The sequence below is a fragment of the Protopterus annectens genome, chromosome 8.part1 (genome assembly GCF_019279795.1).
Source record: "Protopterus annectens isolate FY-2018-M chromosome 8.part1, PAN1.0, whole genome shotgun sequence".
NCBI classification, from domain to species: Eukaryota; Metazoa; Chordata; order Ceratodontiformes; family Protopteridae; genus Protopterus; species Protopterus annectens.
Genome location: NC_056742.1, coordinates 97,382,453 through 97,403,916, shown reverse-complemented (window position 1 = coordinate 97,403,916; position 21,464 = coordinate 97,382,453). Strand labels below are relative to the sequence as shown.

Sequence of the window (21,464 nt, the reverse complement as noted above, 5' to 3'; positions counted from 1 at the left end):
GCCGAGAAAGAAAACAGGCCAAGTAATTACTTGGTTAATATTCATATTGGAGGCTACTTTAGGTAAAAAAGATGGATTGGTATGCAAGATAAAGTACAGTTGTGTACCTACCATAAATGTAGATGTTCGAGTGTATTCACTGTTGCAGTCATTACAATTGGGTTATCCTGCTGGCAGGCTAACTGCAGTCGGCCTGAGTTCCAAAGTCTGGGTCCGGCGTCGGTTGCTGTTGCCTCCTCCCTGACGTCAGTACACCAGGGGTATAAAAGATGCAGCCAACGCCATTTTATTCAGTTTTTCTTGCCCCAGATGTCAGGTGCCCCTAAAAAGGTACGCTAAATTATGCCAATAAGCATGCATACACAAAAAACAACTTTTCCTTCATCTACAAGCAAATACACCACATAGGTTGTATAGACTAGAGAAGTACAGACAAGTCCCAGCAAGGAAATGAGGATGATGGTGAGAGGGTAACCTGGACTGCAACAGTGAATACACTCGAACATCTACATTTATGGTAGGTACACCACTGTACTATGTTCATCGTGTTTCATTGTTGCAGTCATTACAATTGGGTTGAATCCCAAAGCTAAAGTTGGGAGGCTGGCTAAATAGGATTAGGAGAGGCTATCAAGCCCTGCAGAACTGCAGTGGCAAAGCCTGCCCTGGATTTAGAGTAGAGAGGTAAGTGATAGTGCTTTGTAAAAGTATGCACTAAACTCCAAGTTGCAGCCTCTAAGATGTCTTTGGTTGGTACTCCTCTGAGGAAGGCTGCTGCTCTGGTTGAATGTGGCCTAATGCCCTTAGGCACTGATTTGCCATGTTGTGAATAGCAGAAACGAATGCAGTGGCCTATCCACTTTGAAACCGTCTGTTTTGAGATAGGCTTTCCTTGTGATCCTGCGGCATATGCCACTAGAAGTTGTTCAGTCTTTCTGAAAGCTTTGGTTCTGTCCAAGTAGAAGCGTAGCTGCCTGAAAATGTCCAAAGAATGCACAAGTCTCTCACCCTTATTCTGTGGGTTTGGGTAAAAGGTAGGCAAATTAATTGTTTGGTTAAGGGCCACACTGGACACTACCTTAGGCATAAATGTAGGGTTTGTCCTTAGAGAAACCCTGTCAGGATGGAAAATGATGAAAGGTTCCACAGCCATGAGTGTCTGTAACTCTGAGACTCATCTAGCGGAGGTTATTGCTAGGAGCAGAGCTGTTTTCCAGGATAAGAATTTTATATCAGCTGCAGAGGCTGGCTCAAAAGGAGGCAGTGTGAGTTTTTCCAAGACATAGTTGAGGTCCCAAGCAGGTATTGGTGCTCTCCTTGGAGGTCTTATGTTTTTGGCCCCTCCGAGGTACTGCCTTAGCAAAGGATGAGAAAAAATAGGTGGTTCTGTGTTGTAATGAGCTGAAATGGCAGAGGCATAAATTTGAATTGATGAAAAGGAAAGGCCTTTATCCAGCATCTCAGTTAAGTATTGCAAAATCTGAGGAATATTTGGAACAGTCGTGTCAATACCTAGTGCCTGGTTCCAAGCACAGAATCTCTTCCATTTTTCTGCATAAGATTTTCTGGTGCTAGGCCTCCTGGCCTCCAAAATAACATCCATCACTGCTTTAGAGAGGTGTGTCTTGAATGGCTACATTATCTGCCATGCTGCCAGGTTTAAGGTCCTGAGTTGGCTGTGCAGTATCGGACTGTCTTGTTGGGTCAATAAGTGAGGAATTTGAGGCAATGTCCAAGCTAGGCATTGAGACAAGCTCTTTAGGATTGGGTACCAATGCTGGCAGGGCCAGTCTGGGGCAATCAGCATCATTTTTGGCTTCTCTTGTCTGACCTTGAGGAGTACCTTGGGGTGGAGAGGCAGAGGAGGAAAGGCATATACCGTTAGATTTTTACAGCTGAAAGATAGAGCATCCACTTTCCATGCTTGCTTGTGAGAAGTCCTTGTGCAGAATCTCTGTAGTTGACAGTTGTGAGGGGAGACAAATAGGTCTATGTCCGGGCATCCCCAGTTCCTTGTTATCATGCTGAAGACTTGTGGATCCAATTTCCACTCGTGGGGATCCATTAGGTTTCTGCTTAGTTAAATCTGCCAGAGTATTTATCCTTCCTGGCAGGAATTGTGCTTGCAGATGTACTTGGTAAGTCAGTGCTGTGTCCCACAAGTTCATGGCTAATCTGCAGAGGGGGTAGGAATGCGTGCCCCCCTGCTTGTTTATGTACCACATGACTGTAGTATTGTCCGTCTTTATCAGTAGTTGTCCTGGATGAAGTTGATCCTTGAAGGCTGTCAGGGCATTCTGAACAGCTAGCATCTCTTTTTGATTGATATGTAGATGCATTTGACTTGCGGACCATGTGCCCTGAATACATCTTCCTGCCATATGGGCACCCCAGGCATAATCTGATGCATCCATTGTCAATGTCTGCCTGACTGTGGGGTAAGGTGAATGGCTGTCCTGTGTTGAGGTGACAGATTTTTGCCCACCATCGAAACTCCTGTTGCAGGCAGGGAATGAGGGTAATTATTGTTTCCAGGCTGTGGCAATGTTGAGTCCAAACACTTTTCAGATACCACTGAAGTTTCCTCATATGCAGTCTTGCATATGGAATTAGCAATATGCAGGATGCCATGAAGTCCAAAGCCTGCAGAATTTTTCTTGCAGATAACTGGGTCTTTGTTGCCAACATTTTGAAAAAAGTAGTCAGTTGTCTGTGTTTGTCTGGCGTGAGATAAGCCATCTGGGCAGTTGTATTTAAGCTTGCACCCAGGAATATTATCGCTTGAGAATGTAAGAGTTTTGATTTCTTTTCATTTACTGTGTACCCTAGACCTGTTAGTAATCTTTTTACAAACGCCAGATGCTGTAGTAGGATGTCCTTGTTCTCTGCTTGAATAAGGCAGTCGTCCAAGTAAGGATATATTTGTATTCCTCTGTCTGCAAAATGCAATTACTGGTGCCAGGCATTTTGTGAAGACCCTGGGCACAGTAGATTAGCCAAAGGGTAGTGCAAAGAATTGGTAGTGCATTGAGCCAGCTATAAATATGAGGTATCTTCTGCATGATTGTCTGATTGGGACATGCAGGTATGCCTCCTTTAGGTCTAAAGTCACAAGCCAAGCCTTCTTGCCTAGCATGGGCAGAAGCTGCTGCAGAGTTAACATTTTGAATTTTGGAATATCCAGGAATGTGTTTAGGATAGAGAGGTCCAGTATTGGTCACCAGGCTTTGTCCTTTCTGGGTACCAAGAATAGCCTTGAGTAAAATCCTTGTCCCTGCTCTTGCTGTGGTACTTGCTGAATGGCTCTCATGTCCATGAGGGATGAAACTTGTTTTTGTGCCTATGCCCATTGATTGCGTGGCAGGTCTGGCATACCGTTTGGCCTTGGCAGGGTGTGAAAGTGGAACCTGTATCCTTGAGATACGATATCTAAGACCCATTTGTCCTGGGTGATCATGTGCCAATTTTGTGAAAAAAGTGCTAGTTTTCCCCCCAAAGGAGCTGCCAGAAGATAAGTGCTTGGTGCTGGCAGGGGAAAGTCATTGAGACCGTTTCCTGTATGGCTGTGATTTTTCCTCTCCACTTTTGGAGGTAGAAGCACCCCATTGTTTAGGGCTGTATGAGCCTTGGGGCTGTGATCTGCCTCTGGGGCGGGTGTATCTGCCTCTTTGTGGCCTGTCTGACACTGGAAAGGACCAATTCTTTGTAGGCCAGTTCCTGCTAAATCTGGGAGGCTGTACCTGTAAGAATCCTTCAGTGTTTGCATAGATTTAGCTTTGTCCTCCATTTTCTTCAACACCTCTTCTGCTTTAATACCATACAAGGTATGTTGTAATGGAGCATCTAATAACTTTGCTTTAACATGATCGGGCAGATTCTGTTCTTTTAACCAAGCATGCCTCCTAATGACAGAACCTGTAACTGCGGCCCTGCAGGAGGCCTCTAGAGAATCAAAACCACATTGCAAAGTATGCTTTCCCACTTGTTCAGCTGCATGCAATAAATCCTGCATTTCTTTGTTTTCTGCACATTCTGAATTTGTCAACATTTTCTGTTCAAGCTGTGACATAAGGTATTGCTGATATTTAAGCATATGAAACTGACAATTTAAAGCTCTTACAGCCAAGGTAGCAGAAGTATAAACCTTTTTCCCCCATCTGTCCAGAGCCCTTGAATCCCTATCAGAGGGGATGGGTTTTTTGCAGTGGAAGACTTGACCCCCTTGGGACCCTGAGAAATAGTTTCTGGGTCAGCAGCAGGGTTTTGCAAAGAAATTTATGAGAATCAGGAACCCTGTAGTATCTGTCTGGCTTAACAGAAGCTGGTGGTAGAGAGTCAGGAGACAGACTGGACTCTGAAAATACATCATCTACAATGTCTAAAACAGGAGGAATAGCAAGGGGCCTGTGCTGGGGTAATAAAAGGAAGTCTCTGAGCCTTTTCTTGGATTCTGAGTAATCTTGGCTCTCCCAGTGGAAATGCTCCCTCATAGTATGCAGGGTCTCCCCAAAAGAATAATCCTCAGGAGGTGAGGCTGAAGGGATAGATTCTTCAGCATCAGAGTCCTCATAGGGAGGAAGGGAATATTCCTGTTCAGAAGAAGAATCAGAAGAAATGGAAACCTATTCTGAAGATTCATATTCTATCTCTTGCCTAGGCCTCTTATCAAGAGGGGAATGGGAACCCCTGATCAAAGTAATTAGGTCTTCGGCCATTTTAAGCATCTGTATTTTAGGCATGCAGGCCTGTCCAGAAGAATGCTGTACTTGTTTCTTTGTCTTTAGAGCTGCTTTAGTCTTTGCTTTTGAAGCTGAAGATGGCTTTACATACAACTGTGTAGGCCTGAAAACACCCTCAGAAGCCGATGCCTGCTCAGCGGCTCCGGACCCATCTGAGGGAATAGTTACAGAGTGTCCAATACCTTGAGTTTCCAGCGGCCTAGTCGGCTCCACGTGGGAGTCGGAAGCGGCCTGTGGCTCTGAGGTAGCGGGCATCAGGGGCTGCGAAAGCACCTCACTGAGAACCGGCGACAGGCCTAACGGAAGCCTTGTCATCGGTTTTGGACCTCTGATGCCTGTTCTTTTCTTTTTCTTTGCGCTTTTTATAAACTCCAGTAGTCGGCTGTTCCGACGGCATTATACAACTGAATCTTCTGCCAAAGTAATGAAATGCAAAATCATACCGACACTTAATAGTGCGTTGGTTAAATCTAGCACAAAACCAACAACTAGCAACGTCGTGGTCAGGGCCTAGGCAAGGAATACAGTAAGAATGAAAATCCTTATGAGGTATTTGCTTCCCACAAGAAATACAACTATTAACTTTTTCTGACATCGGTCTGGAGCAAGAAAAAAGTTTCCCCAACGGGGTACTTAGCTTTAATGAAGACTTCGGATCTGAAATTCGAATTTGAAAATCTCAGGAGTCGGCCAACCGGCACTTGCAAACTGCTTTTGCTTCGGGCACCGCGCGGCAAGAAAGACTGAATAAAATGGTGTCAGCTGCATCTTTTATACCTCTGGCGCACTGACGTCAGGTTGGAGGTGACGGCAACCGACGCCAGACCCAGACTTTGGAACTCGGGCCGACTGCAGGTAGCCTGCCAGCAGGATAACCAAATTGTAATGACTAACAGTGAAACACGATGAACATCCCTGTCTATGAAAAATAAGGAGATTTGGAAAAGACAGAGAGCCTGGAGTTCAGAAACTCGTCTTGCAGATGTAATGGCCACCAGAAAAGCCGTTTTCCAATTTTAAATCAGGGTTTCTGAGTTAACTCTTGCAGCATAACTGTCAAATCCCAGGCATGCGATGAGTCCTTCACTGGGGACCTAAGCAAGAAAGTACCTTTTAGAAAAGCCTTGAAGAAATTTGAAAAAGCTACTGAGGAAGCATTTTCTCAAGACTGAAAATTATATATGGCTGCCAATTACACTTTGATAGTAGAAAAACTAGCGCCTTCTTACAAAATAGACAAAAAAAAAATGCTAGGACCACAGAGATAGGAGCAGTAAGAGAGACCAATTCCCTCTGTAGAGCCCAACTAGAGATTTTTTTCCGTTTACGTTTGTAAATTTTCCTTGTAGAGGCCTTGTAGGAAGAAAGTATCTATCAGACTGGAGAGGAAAGCCTGGGCTGTCTAGCCATCAGCAGAATTGGAGAAACCATGCAGTCAACTTGAAGTCTGGAATGTCCAGGTGATCCATCCCAGAGAGGTGAGAAAGCAGGTCTGGATTGGGCAGTGGATAATGAAGCTGAGACCAAAGAAAGGGGAACCACAATTGACAAGGCTAAGAGAGGACAAGAAGGATAACCATGCTCTTCAACCAAAGTGCTTTCTGTAAGAATTTTGGAATTAGAGGTACCAGGGGATAAGCATAAAGGAGACTGAAGGGCCAAACGTGTACTAGGAAATCTCTCAGTGACTCCCCCAGAGGGGGGAAATTAGGGCAAAAAAAACTTGTTGCACTTGTTGTGGGGAGATGCAAAAAGGTTGCAGCAAGGTTGGCCCCAAAGATGGGAAATCCTCTCCTCCACTGATTGAGACACCACTAGTAAGGCATCAGAATGGATCTGCTGGGTTTGTCCGCTAGAACACTGAACTTCCTGGTATGTGCATTGCCATAAGAAAGCGTGTGGAGGAGATCGCCCAGTGTCACACTCTCATTGCCTCTCGACAAAGGGGTTAAGATTGGGTTACCCCCCTCTTTGCTGATATAGCACACCACAGACATGTTGTCGGTTTGCAGAGCAATTGTCCTAAGAGGAAGAATGTCCTGCAAGGCCTGTAATGCTAGGAGGATCACGCTCATCTCCAGGACACCGATATGTGAATTGGTCTCTTCTGGGGACCATGTGCCTTGGGACAGTCTATCCCAAGAAATCCCCTCCCCCCAACTGGGAGGTATCCATAGTTACTGTGGCTACTGGGGGGGGGGGCGGGGCGAAAGTACAAGAGAGAGGACTTGGAAAACTTTGTCCAACTGCATCCATCAATGTACACGTTCTTTGCATACTTGACTGAGTCATCAGAAAGGACAAGGGATAATGAAGAACTGACCACTAAACAACTAGGGTCCATTGAAGAATGTGCATATAAAACCAGGCCATAGGAACCTTCCCAAATGTGGTGGAAGAGAGGCTGTGTTCAGCTGAGCACCTATGAACTCCAGGCTCTGAACAGGTTGAAGATGAGATTTGCAGATGTTGACTGAGATGCCTAGAAATTGACACAAATAGAGCAAATACTCCCTGGCTTTCTCTAGGTGATAACTGGTTGGGTTGGTGAGAAGTCAGTAATCTAGGAATGGAAACGTGGCAAAACACCCCACGGGTTGGACCCAAAAGCTGCCAGAAATATGGACTCCTCTTGGTAGGGGGTATCAGATGACCATCCACCCTTTTGCCCGAGAATCTCTAAAACATCTCTGAAGAAGTCATCTGGTGGAGATCTAGGGGACCCCCTCCCCTTCATCGAGGTCAGTGTCTGGTGAGAGACTCCTGAGGGGAGTCAGTTTCTCCTCTTAAATGTTCTCTTTCTGGGAATATCCTCAGTGGGACAATCTGGACAGATGTCTGAAGAGAGGGGAAAGTCCTCAAGGGGGATTGTCTAGATGTTTGATGGGGCCGACTGTCCATGTGGAAAAGGTCTGATAGGATCAGAGCTCGGACCCCAAGAAGGCAGGGTTATAGAATCAAAGGACAGAGTAGTCGAATCCCTTGGACAAGAGAAGACCCTTTCCACTACCTAAAAGGCAGAAGGACCAAGAGATGCTGTAGCTGGTTGCACAGATCCAAAGCTGCAGATGCTACCATTCCTCGACCCTGCCTGGATGAGCACCTCAAAGGGGGGAAATGGACCCAAGCTGTCCAACATCAAAGCTCCAAGGGGCAGGGATGGCTCAGACAACCTCTGAATGGAACCTAGCCCCCCAGACCCAGTGCTGATGCTTAAACTCCTAGCCTAGTCCTCATCTAAAGGAATTGGAGAAAAGCAAGTCAGGGAAGTCGAAGATCTAGATGTCTTTAGATCCAACTTTGACACTCTTGGTCTCTCGGATTCGAGGGCTCTGAAGCAATCATTCAGACTGGAGAAGGAGAGATCACAGCATGAGAAGTAGAAGGGAGGCTCAAGGATCTGATGGGAGATTGAGCTGGGACAACCTCCTTCTGAATCAAAGCTCTGAGAAACTTCATTATCCTACCCACTTTGGCTTCTGAAAGGCTCCTGGAGGACCTAATGGAGGAATTGGTGGACTGTGGCCGAGAGACTCTCGTCGGATTCCCTTGAAGGAATGGAGAGTGGAGTCAAAAGAGAAACAGGCTCTAGAGTGAACCATGGGGACATGGTTCCTGGAGACTTTGTATTAATAGCTGTGGGATACGAGGAAGTGGGATCCAACTGCATCTGTTTCAGATCAGATTTCTTTTGAGGAAGTTTTGAAAATGGAGTAGTCAAGACCATGTACTTAAATCTTTCATGTCCAGAGAGGCTTTCGATGATTTTGTGGGGGTATAAGCTCCTGGTGTAGAAGAAGGTGGCAGCAATCCCGTTAAGACTAACTTATGTCTATGGTTGCTAAGGGCCCTGGAATTAAAGGTTGTGAAAATGGAGCAGTCTGTGTTCAGATGAGAAGCTCAGAGGCAGTAGACACTCTCCCTGTGGACGTCAGAGTTTGGGATCTTATGCCAACAGGAAGTCCATTTTTTGAAACCTGTTGGTTTCTCAGCCATATTACAGGTGATCTTAGCTAAAAGTCTGAGAGCAATTTTTAAGAATAAGAAAAGGAAAGTTTTTTTTCCCTTTTAGAAAGAGGAACTCTAGATAAATGAAGGTTCAAGACCTGGATGCAGACTCTAAATGACCTTCAGCAGACCTAAGGCCAAGATGAACCACCATTTTGAGTAAGCCTAGGAAGCGAGACAGGCAGCAGGAGAACAACAACCCCCAGTGTGAAATGAAAGCACTGACAAAGAGCGAGTAAGCCTTCATGTGAGGAGAATCTGCTTCAGCAGTCTAACTTTCTATACTGGAAGGTTAGCCTTTCATGCCATGCAATGCAATGCAAGGCTACATCTTCTTTCACTGAAAACAGTAGGAGTTTTTGTATCCACTACAGAAATATACAAATGCACATCCACCTGGAACTGGGTGTCCAAGGAAACCAATTCCCTAACTTCAGTCCAGTCAGATGAGACATCAACAGGCACGGTGGCTTCTAAATCATAGTAAGAAGTCTGGGAAATAGTAGGGGTTAGTTCAGGGATTACGAAAGCAATTAAAAGAGCTAGCAACCTTTGCCCGAGTTGGACATCGGATGCCTCCTTCACATCTCACACATTCCTACCTGCCTTCTTTTTGCACTTTTTTTCAGGAGGATGTTGAAGACATTACAGCATTTACCAAAGTGGAACACATGAAAGCCACCTTAGGTCTCCTTTCATCCAGGCAGTGCTGCATGGGCACACTCCCTAGTTAAGACGCTTACAGATGTAAAATTTTCAGACAGATACAGCACCACTGAACAATGCGACCTTGACCTAAAAACATAGCAGCTGTGGTAATCTGCTTACTATAAATGCACCTGCGCTTTTTCACACCAGACGCAAGGCTGACATCCCCAAACTAAGAAGCAGAGTGAACCATGCCATGAAGCTAGTCCCTTTCTGTCAATGCAAAAACATAAGACAAACGTGTAACACAATGAGAACGCTGTAAAATGACAGAGTTAGACGCCAGATCAGCACTGGGAATATCATGACATCCTAGGACAGTGTCTTGCCAGATCAGTACTGGGAATATCATGACATCCTAGGACAGTGTGTCTTGCTGTGCCTAGGGGGGAAATGTTCTGAGCTCTAGAAGAATGACGAAACCTACAGCTAACCCACGGTAGTTATGACTAGTGCCAACAGTGATATAATGAAGAACATATGATATTACCAGTCTCCCCTCCTACAGATTTCCATCCGCTCAACCTTTTTCACAATATTAAAATATTCATATTACTGCCAAACCTAATCCACCTCATCATTATTTTCAGGATCTTTTCCAAAAGTCCTATAAATCAAGACCCACAATGTACCACCCGTTACTGGCAGCCCATGTCTTCTCCACCCACCTCTACTTGTAACCGTTTTCTTCTACAGAACCCTTGCACTGCAAGTTTTATCTATCCAGCCTTTCTTGCGTACTACAGAATTTCTCTTCCTCCCTGTTTCAATGCACTTTCAACTGTTCATATAAATTCACCTTCACATCCTTTCCCTATTGGTATTTTGTGCAGTTACCACTGTGCCATTTTGTCTTCAAAGTTATACTTGGGAAAAGGCATCTAGTGGTCAGCATACTTACAAGAACAACAAAGCAAGTAAGGTAATATCCCTTTTCAAGCGGGTATTCAGTCCCCCACTTGCCACAACATCACTTATGATATTTGTCAGTTTAAATAATTCATCAGTTGACTAAACAGAAAACATGGAACACAAAATGCTACCAACACAAAACAATATGGGCAACTTACAACTTTATTAGGGTCATTCCGATGATTCTCCATACAGTGCTTCACTAATTCCTGCTGATCCAAGTTTCTGGCTCCACAGTATGGGCAAACAAACGTTGAACGGTTTGGAATGTTACTGGAAATTAAGAATCTACATTAGAATAGCAAATCTCAAAACACACACATCTTCATGGTCACTGCAGACCTCCTAAAAACAAATGAAATTCTCAAAATACTAATATAATTCTATAGTTACGCAAGATGTTTCATGATGTTAAGGTTCATTTATAAAGTAAATTGTTTTACAAACTTTATGAGCCACACTGTTGTAGGATTTTTATTCCCACTGTGCAATGTTCCATGCTCTGGAGCCGACTTACAGTTGAATACTTGTATTTTTGAAAATAGAACAGGTGTTTTCAAAGTGTGTAACACCATGTTTACGCACTGGGTCATGCCTGAAAAGGGTCATTTGTGATCATAACAATCTCTTACTAAATAAACTTATGTCTTCAGACAGAAGTACTTGGCTTGCACTGCACAGTTACCGGGAAAGGGAAAATATGCAAATGGTTTCAATACCGATTAAATTTGAGCCACATTAGGAGTCGAAGTTAATCTTTACAGCAGGCAAGCTTGCAGCATTCAAATTCTCCAACTACAGAACTGACTAAACTTCTTCAAAGTAAACTAGCTATGCAGCAATTATTCCACATACATTCTGGGCATTTTTAGGCAGAAATCACAGCATAATAGAAAATGGACTTAAAAATGATGATCACCTATTGGTCACACAAAGTTCTACAGGGCTACATTAAATCAGCAAGGATAGCCAACAAAAATGCCTACTTAAGGTACTACCATCCATCCATTCACTGTTAGTAAAAGCTTTTCTCACGCCACCATTTATTTTTCAACTGCTAACTGCTGCTGGTGAAAACTAGGTTAATCTCAACAGTCCACTAAATATTAGGAAACAGAACCGTTAAGGAATGACATAAGTATTTCATTTCCATTCCATGGCACTTCAGTTCATACACCATTTCCTTTTAGAGAGCAATACCTTCTGTTAAAGCTGAAATGTGCCTGCTTCTTTATTTACTCAGACTGCTTTTGCCTTGAATGACATTTCACATTTGCAGTGAATTATAACTTGCTTTAAGTTTGCTTTTGCAATGTGCTTAAGCACTCAAAAGTTGAGGTACCTCATTTGTTTTTGCAATTTGTTTCCACCATCCACCATACCAATAAGAACCAGTAAATTCAACTAATTATTGACAACCTAACGTAACTGTTTATGCTATTAAAATGTAACTTTTAAATAACTACAGTAATCATGATATAACATGCACCATTCAAGATCTTTATCAAGAACATCTATGTTAAACATAACTGGCCACTTACACTGAGACCAGGTCTTTTGGAATCTGACCCCCAGCAGAATCCTGTTATAGACAGTGTAAGTGACTTACTTCTTTTGTGCAAGGCCTGAAGAAAGTCTTTCGTAATCAGGGCAAACTTCCACTCAGGGCAACTATTTTGGAATTTGGCCCTCCATGTTCCTAGGTAATTGGCCCAATGTAAACTGTTACAGATACAGTTTCTCGGGATTTGTTGGAACATGGAATCAAACGCTTAAAAACATATCACAAAAAAGTATCCACAGAGTCTATGCATTTTAAGCAGCTATGGGTGAAAGAATGTGCGTTAAACACAATATATTACACAATTTACTTTAACTTTTTTTCTTCTACAGAACACCAAATAATTCAAACTAGTACAGGTTAATGCAACAAATATACATAAAAGAAAAAATATTTAAACGAGACTTTAAAGATGCAAAATTTTCTAAGTGTAATAAAATTTCTGATACAGTGGATATGTAAATAAACTGCCAGTTAAAGCCTCAGAACACCCACTGGCAGTCCATTATCACCTTGTGATCCCCACTTTCTCTGACACGACTGCTACAATTCAGCCAAAAAAAAGTGTGAACCTCCCAATTTGCATATCTGAATAACAGACATCAAAAATGTTCCAAGTTATAAAACTAGGAAAACCACCAAAGCGAACAATGTAGCAACCTGAATAACGAAAAAACAAATCCACTGTACGCAAACACTCCTCTGTGTCTTGGGAATTCCACTCAGTACTACAAGGCCACAATCCCACCAGTGTAGTCAAGCAGCAGAAAATATAATGACACGATAAATATCGAAAAAATAAAATAATTTATTGAATCCAAATCTCCAAAACTGGTTAAGCGCTTTCACTTGTAGGAATACAAGCTTCATCAGAACACCATAACTAGATTGCCAACTCATTAAACAACTTTTTTGGCGCCAATTCCTTTTGAAATCGGTCACAATAATTTAAAGAGATGCATGCTCATTTGTAAACATATACCAAGCTTGCTAATGCATATTATAACAAATGTAAAAACAACATCCAATTAAGATCAAGATAAAACAATAAAAATCAAAATATAATGCAAGAAAAATGCAATGATCTAAAAAGATTCCATAACCAGCCACAGTGAACCTGTAAAACTTATACAGAAATATTTTTCTAAAAAATATAATTCTAAAAAATATATATATCTCACATCTTTATATAGAAGTAGGCCATTAAAGTCACCTCCTCTTTGGTTAACCTGCACTATATCCACTATGCCAAAATTGAAATTGTATAAATTTGCCACCATAATTCTTTATATAGACTATTTCAATTTTGGCATAGTGGATATAGTGCAGGTTAACCAAAGAGGAGGTGACTTTAATGGCCTACTTCTATATAAAGATATGAGATATATATATATATTTTAGAATTATATTTTTTAGAAAAATATTTCTGTATAAGTTTTACAGGTTCACTGTGGCTGGTTATGGAATCTTTTTAGATCATTGCATTTTTCTTGCATTATATTTTGATTTTTATTGTTTTATCTTGATCTTAATTGGATGTTGTTTTTACATTTGTTATAATATGCATTAGCAAGCTTGGTATATGTTTACAAATGAGCATGCATCTCTTTAAATTATTGTGACCGATTTCAAAAGGAATTGGCACCAAAAAAGTTATTTAATGATTTGGCAATCTAGTTATGGTGTTCTGATGAAGCGTGTATTCCTACAAGTGAAAGCGCTTAACCAGTTTTGGAGATTTGGATTCAATAATTTATTTTATTTTTTCGATATTTATTGTGACATTATATTTTCTGCTGCTTGACTACACTGGTGGGATTGTGGCCTTGTAGTACTGAGTGGAATTCCCAAGACACAGAGGAGTGCTTGCATACAGTGGATTTGTTTTTTCGTTATTCAAGTTATAAAACTATAAATAATTAATGCAAATCAGCAGTTTTATATTACGCATTAAATTAAAACCAATTAAATCTCAACCATCAAAAGCTCAAAATGGTGCACAGTGCAGTTGTAATTTTATCCAAGATATAGTGACATTACATGATGACTTGCAATTTTCTGCTGCAAACTGTTTTTTGAAATGTTAAGCAACTGGAAATATTTTGTCTTAAAAACTTTACTGACATTTTATTGTGCATCACTTAAGTATTTTTAGCCACATCTTCAATCTCCCTTCCCCACATGCATCACGCCCTTATATCCTATAAACTCACCTATTCTTCCCTAATCCCTGCACTACAAGACACCAACAAAGTGAAGTGAAAGCCAGGGAGATCATAGCAATCATCTGGTAGAGGTTAGGGAATACTTAAGTCCCACTGGTTGAAAATCATAGTGCAATGATCACTACACCACAAAACAAGCGCCGCTACATGCTTCACAACTGTAATGTTTGGTTGAAGCTTACAGCAGAGTGCTTTCTGGAGGACAGAAGTTCCCCCTCCACCCCTCACTACCAAAAAGCCCCTGTACATGACACTATTTCAAAATCTTCCTTAAGCAGGTGTACTTGTTTAAAAGACTCTGACAACATCCCTCCTCCAGACTGTATGAGCTTGCTTCTGATGCTCACTTCCATGCTACCCCCTCCATTTCCTCCAGTGCCTTGGATGGTAATCAATTCTGGGTTATATGGGGGTATGACCATGGTCAAAATTTCTATGCAGTGGAGTCAGCAAATTATCAGTGAAAGTTTCCATCACTGTAATCTGTCACTTCATGCAATGGCATTGTAAGACAGATTAATTTTAGAAGCAGTAATAAACATGACATGAAAAGTCCAAAAAGACCACCTTGATGTCTGACAAATGGAGTCAAGTGCAGCCAGGACAGCAATGCTGAATGCATTTGTTGCTGCTGCTACTGCTATAGCAGCCCCTTCTGCAACATTATAAAATATATAGTCCATGGAACTACTTAGACTTGCGGTAGAGGCATGGACCTTAACTTTGTCCTTTAAGGAGCCATTAGGAAGCTCTTCCACAGCATGCTGTCATTAGCCTGCAAATTTGTTTGAAAATAACAGCATCCACACCAAATAATTCAGTGCCTGCAAAGGCAACATTATGACCACAAAGATACTTTCCAAACAAATCAGCACATGCAATCTCCTCTGGAAATGCATGGGAGGATGAATTGTGCCATACACATTTGAAAAGACTCTGGGAGTCTAGGTAACTAAGAACCAGAATGAACCTATGGTCTTGGCTGATGCAGACTTGACTCACTCTTCTTCAGCCTCACATCCTTATCCACAACCAGATTTATTTATTTATTTATTTTTATCTAAAGGAGGACAGCTGTGGATACAATAGCTCTTACAAAGTGACATTTGGAGTCTCTAGTAAAACCAAACATTCTCTAAGGGGCTGGAAAATACAGTCATGGTCCTTGGGAACAGCAGTCCCCATCTCTGAGCTCTCCCATGCAGTCTTGTGGTATCTTTAATATCTACCAGGGGAGTAGTGAAAACACAGGCAAAGAAGAAGAGGGTGCTCAAATCCCAGCAAAGCTCCAGCAGAACATTCCGCTGCAATTAAAGTAGTAACTTCACATTTTCCAGCAATATACATATATGCACATTAACAACAAACTTCTGAAAAGACTGCCAATGATAAAAGTATGGTTATTTAAGAACGTACCACAATGGCAGATGTCCTACTGATCACTGCTGTAGTATTCCAAACAAAAAGAGGTTTTTGCCATTGATGTCCATCTGTGAAACGAAGTCCAAAACTTCCATAAGCTACAAGTCCAACTTATGACCTCAGCCCGGGAACACAGGGGTATATAAGCACAGATCTTTAGACAATCTCTATGCCAGCAGCTTGAAGACATCTAGGAAGAGGGTACTCAGTTAAAAGGGGAAATGCAGGTAAAAAAGGAAGGACCCACTCGGTCCTATAGGCTGTCAAGCACGGCAGGCGAGTAAAGATAGGGATAAAGATGTAAAGAAAGGGAATAGTGGGTGGGGAAGAAATACTGCAATAGTAATCAATAGGACATTACTATTATGGTAAGTTCTTACACAAATGTACTATGTCCTAACTGAAATTACTGCTGCAGCATTCCAAACAGAAGGGTGATAAAGGAGTAAAATGGTAGATAGCTGAGAACTGTATTAAAGGGCAGAAATGACTGACCTGGTTAAGTCAGCTCTGGATTTGGAAAAGGCATCTACTCCATAATGCTTAGCGAAAGTGTACACTGAAGACCAGGCAGCGGCTTCCAGTATTGGTATGCAATCTACCCCCTTATAGAAAACTCCAGAAGAGGCTACTGCTCTAGTAGAATGAGCTTTTGGGAAAGAGGGCAAAGATTTGCCATGGTAGTACCAAAAGGAGATGGACCTCAAAATCTAGACAGTAGTCCAAAAGAATACAAGCTGGTCAAAGCTTAGTGTCTAGGAAAGAAACAAACAGTTGTTTTGACTTACAAATAGACAAACTTGCCCAGGTAAAATCTGAGCGGTCTGTGCACATCCAGGAAATGTAGTATTCTTTCTCCACTTTTTGATGGGTTTGGGAAAGAACACAGGTAAGCTGAGGGACATCTCATTTACTGCTTTAGGCATAAAGGAAGGATAGACCCACAGGGACACACTATCTTTATGAGAAATAAAGGGGGAAGAAGCCATGAGATCTTGATTTCCAAAACCCACTTAGCAGAAGTGAGGGCTACCAACAAAATAGTTTCCAGGCACAGAACTTGAGTGGAAAAAGTTGCTGGTTCAAAAGGAGGCAGACTGAGCCTCTCCTGCACAAAGTTGAGATCCCAAAGGGGAGGCACTGATTTTCTAGGAGGATTAAAGTATAAGATTCCCATTAAAATTTGCTTGACCTCAAGTCTGAAGATCAGAGGAGGGTTAAAAGGAAGATGAGCTGAAATAGCTGTAAGGTGGGCTTTTACAGAAGAATGCTAAACTGCCTTTCTTGAGCTCACACAAATAAGTAAATAACTTATGTGGTCAGTGACCCAACTTTTGATCAACATGTGTCCATTGTTGTAAAAAAGTTCTTCTATACTCCACAACATACACACAAAGGGATTGTGTCTAGATCTAGGGATGTCATGGTCCCCCTTTACTCAGCTTTCATTAGGTCAGTCATTGAATATAATACCAACTTTGTCATGTATCTGTCCAGATACATGTAACAACTGGAATGCCCACAGAGATACCTTACTAAAAGGGTACAAGACCTAAACATATCTTACATGGACAGACTCAAAGTCCTGTCACTATACTCGGTATGCTACTGACTGCTAAGAGGTGACCTGTGGCTGGCATGCAAGGCATCCTCCAACCCTATACATATGGATTTACTGCACATCACAAGTCAAACGGCACCAAAAATACTCTGTCTAGGGATCTAAATCTCATCTGCAACATCAACAGGACAAGTTGGAGGGACTGGTGCATCTCACAGAAGATACTGCTGCTCTGGAACAGACTCCCCATCCACATAAAACAAATTAATCCCTGTCCATTTTCAAGTGCAACGTGGATTTATGGATGGTAAACAGAAAACAGGACTGTCCCCTGTACTACTAATGGTCAGAGGCAGCTCCTAAATGCTTTATCCCATGAATGAGTCCCCTCAAATTATCTATGGTATGATCCCATTTATTCTAATTAGGGGTAATATATAATCATCAACCATGGGATGTATACGGCCAAACTCTAACCAAAGGGAATAGGTTAATTTGAGCACAAAAAGGGAAATTGGCTAGGTTTCAAATGGCCCACAAGGGCAGCTAGCTTAGTACATATCCATGAACCTATAAGACAAAACAAAAGGAACCTCACATTTTATTGGGTCTAGATTCTTAGCTTGATACCAGAGTGAAAATCTCTTCCATTTGACTACGCAGAATGTTTGAGTAGTGGGTTTTCTTGCCTTTTGGAGAACCTCAAGCACTTTTCTCAGAAGAAAACTCTCTAGAAGGGATCAGAATTCTATTGTTCACAGGGATGGGGTGGGATGAAGCAATGAGACCTTTGGTTGTGTGGCAAAGTCCACTTTGTGAGGTTGCTTGTGGTGACTGCCCCAGGCTTAAAGATATAGAGATGGGGGAACCAAAGCTGCCTTGGCCAAAAGGGAATCACCAGCAAAATTCTTGTTTTTTTTTTTCTGAATTTTGAGTAAAACATTCGGGAGCAGAGGCAATGGAAGGAAAGCATAGATAAGCTTTCCTGCCCACTGGAAAGACAAGACATCTATCATCCAAGACTGGGAGGCAATGTGTTCTTGTGCAGAAAATAGGGAGCCAATTTATTTTTTGAGGCAAATAAGTCCATCAGTGGTGTAGCACATTTGTGGACTATGTCTATGAACGCTTTCAGCATCCATTCATGGGGGGTTTCCGTTGACCTGCTGAGGAAGTCTGTGAGGACACTGCACTGGGAGGGAATGTATACTGCTTGGAGGAAAATGTTTACATCAATGGTAAGGGTCAGAAGCAATCTAAGCCAGTCTGCACTTAGTAGGACTTTCTCTCTCTTTGCTTGATTATGTACCACGACTGTTGTGAATACCTTTAGAGGTCCTGGTTTCCAAAGATGGGAGAAAACTTGTAGGGCATGAACAAGAGCTCACATCTCCTTCATGTTGATATGCTTTGTCCTGAGATTTGATCGCCAGCAGACATGGACCTTGTGAATCTCTGTCCATGCCCCCCCCCCAGCTTTGTCAGAGGCATCTCTGTGTGCAGATCTTGACTTGCAGCCTGCATCTTGAATGGCAGCTCTGGATTGAAGTTCACCTGTTATACACACTAAAGGATCTCATTCTTCAAATATGGCATGAAGGAGAACTATCAGTCCACAGGATGAGAGTTTTGAGACCATACATTTTTCAAATACCATGCATCTTCCTCATATGCAGCCTTGCTAGTGGCAGCATTGGAATGCTTGCTACCATGTAACCTAGTGCTAGAAGAATCTCCCTTTCTGAGCAGACTTGGAAAGTTAAGAGGGACCAGAAGCCAGCATTTTTTTGGTGTCTAGTCTGCAACTCAAGAAAAATAGGTCTTAAGTGGGTTTTAGGGAAAATGTTCTGAAACGGACGGTGAAGTCCAGTTGCAGAAGGACAGTAAGGGTGAACCTGGGATGCAGCAATACAGTATGTAGCAATGATGCTTCGGATTAGCAAATCATTCAAGTTAGGGAAACTTGGGTTCTATAAAGTCTCAGATGAACTCATCAAGCCTCTTGAGGGCTAAAGACAGAGAATCAAGAGCAGAGGACACAGATGCAAAAGCATCAAGAAAGGCCTCCAAGACTGGAGGGACAGCAGTAGGAACTAGAGTGCCCACTTCTAAAAGGTTGTAGCATCTTTTCTGAATATCAGCGATCTGGTTAGAATCAAACTCAAAATGTTTCATCATAGTCACAACAGTTTCCCCAAATGATGCCTCTTCCATAGGTGAATCAGGGGAGAGGAAGTCCTCATCACCTGAGGGCACCTGACCAGGTGAATGGATTTGAGAAAAGTATGCTAGGGAATGATCATCATTTGAATCGGAGGCCCCATTCTCATCTTCAGAGGAGTGGGCAGAGGAGCATTAAAGGAAAGAAACTTGAGAGCCATAATGGCCTTGAATATGCCCTGAGAAAAAAGTCTATCCACTCCTTCTCCCTAAAAGAATGGGTGGAGGGAACATGCTTAGTCTTTTGCCTATTCTCTTTAGGGGTGACATCCACTTAGAGTAAATGCAGAGAGTCTGATTACCGACATACCTCAATAAGAGATACTGGAATCTCTTCCCTTACTAAAATCTGAAGGACATCTCCTGCGCCTTCTGAGATAATGACATCTGGTTCCCCTTCTCCATTGTAGAAGCAGTCACTTCAGATGTGAGCTTCTTGGACACCATACTGGCCTCCAGTGGGGTCGCAGCAGAGGATATCTGAGAAAGTGTCGGTCATAACGTGGGTTCTGTATCCTCAGCAGGTACATCTGAATTTGACTGGGTAGACTGAACTTTGGGCCTAGACCTCATGCGTTTTTTCTTCACAGAGTAGTCAGAAGATTAGACTGATGGGTGAGAGACGTACATTTAGGACGGCGGCCAGACAGTACAAGAACTTATGTTGATACATTTACTTATTCACCCCTATGAGGCCATACATCAGACATATAACTTATGGAAGGTGTCCGACTGGACATCAGTTGCAAAAACCCATCTGTATGGAATACTGAAACAGTGATTTTAGTCAGGGAGGTTCCCCTGCTACTGAACCATACATCTGTAGTGATCAATGGGCCTTGATTTACTAAGAGCCCTTGGACTTGTAATGGATGAATTCTGTTTAGTATAAGACTAACCAGCAGGAGGTTTATTTTTTGGGGATAAACTCTTGGCTAGGCTTGTAAGGGTCCCAAGGTCATTAGCCTAGTAACCTCCTATGATCTTGAAAAGTTTGCTTTTCTAGCTTAAAAGCAAATGACACTCTCGTTTGAAGTACAGAAAGGTTTTTCTCCAAATAAGATAGCTTTTAAATACCTTCATGCAGTGATACTTTTTCAAAGTCTTTAAATTAAATGTAAACTGACACTGTAAGGGTACCTTGCTGTAGTCCAGGACAACACAGGCACTTTTTTGCCTGCCACAAACACACCTGTTAAAGGCAGAGAACACCTGAAGTAAACAAAATGTTGAATCTCAGCCCAAATGTCACTCCTACAGAAAAACAAGAGAAAAATAAAAAAGAAACAGGAGGAAAAAATACATGAAAAAAATGATCCCTTATTACCCACAATGCTATTTATTTTACATTTGTTGACCGGGCTAGTCCAACTGGATATATGTCCATTTTCAGTAGAGGACCGGGGAGAAAAGCTCCAAAGACAGATACATTATAACAAAATGTGTAAGGTTACAAATACAAACAGTGTTTGTCAGGTTACAATCAAGTTAACATAGCAGTAGATACAAACATTTTATAGTATATTACAAGACAAATATTTACAATAATGTGGGACAAAATATTCACATGAGGTAGATTAAACTTAAGGTTTACAATTTCATGAGAGTGGTTGCATAAGAGTATTGATAACATGTTGCTCAAGATATCCATGTGAGGTAGAACGTCACTAAAGTGGGTTTGCTATTTTTCTAAAGTTTGAAGAAAGAGCATTAAATTATAATTAAAGAGGAGTTAGGAGAAACTTAGTCACTGAGGTAATATGTTAGTCAGGGTTAGTGCAAGGGCACAACCAGTGTGTTCTAAGGTGTATTTTGAGTTTTTGTTTGAAATGGGGTAGGGAAGGAAGTGATATAAGATCACTAGGTAGAAGATTCCAGTATTTCCTAGTTGTGTAAGAGAAAAGAGAGTTTCCTGCCATGTTATTAGACTTACTAATACTAAGTAGAGGTTTGTTAGCTGAGCGTAAGATATTCAGATTTTTATACGGAGTAATGAGGTTTGAGAGTATAGGAGTGTTGTTGGGCTGGTTGAGGATCTTATGAACAATGGTTAGTTGGTTAAAATAAAGCTGATTTTGCAGTTCAAGCCATCCTAGTTGTTTTAGATT

The 21,464-nt window shown here is 41.9% G+C and overlaps 1 protein-coding gene across 2 annotated transcripts in view; it reads right to left on the bottom strand.

Annotated features, from left to right (window-relative positions):
• RNF166 (ring finger protein 166) overlaps window positions 1-21,464 on the bottom strand; it is a 341,673-nt gene that overhangs the window by 126,270 nt on the left and 193,939 nt on the right. For both annotated transcript variants that reach the window (XM_044081706.1, XM_044081707.1), the window contains exon 4: window positions 10,526-10,640. In XM_044081706.1, coding sequence (XP_043937641.1) covers window positions 10,526-10,640 — 115 coding nt within the window. The remainder of the gene's footprint in view (window positions 1-10,525; window positions 10,641-21,464) is intronic.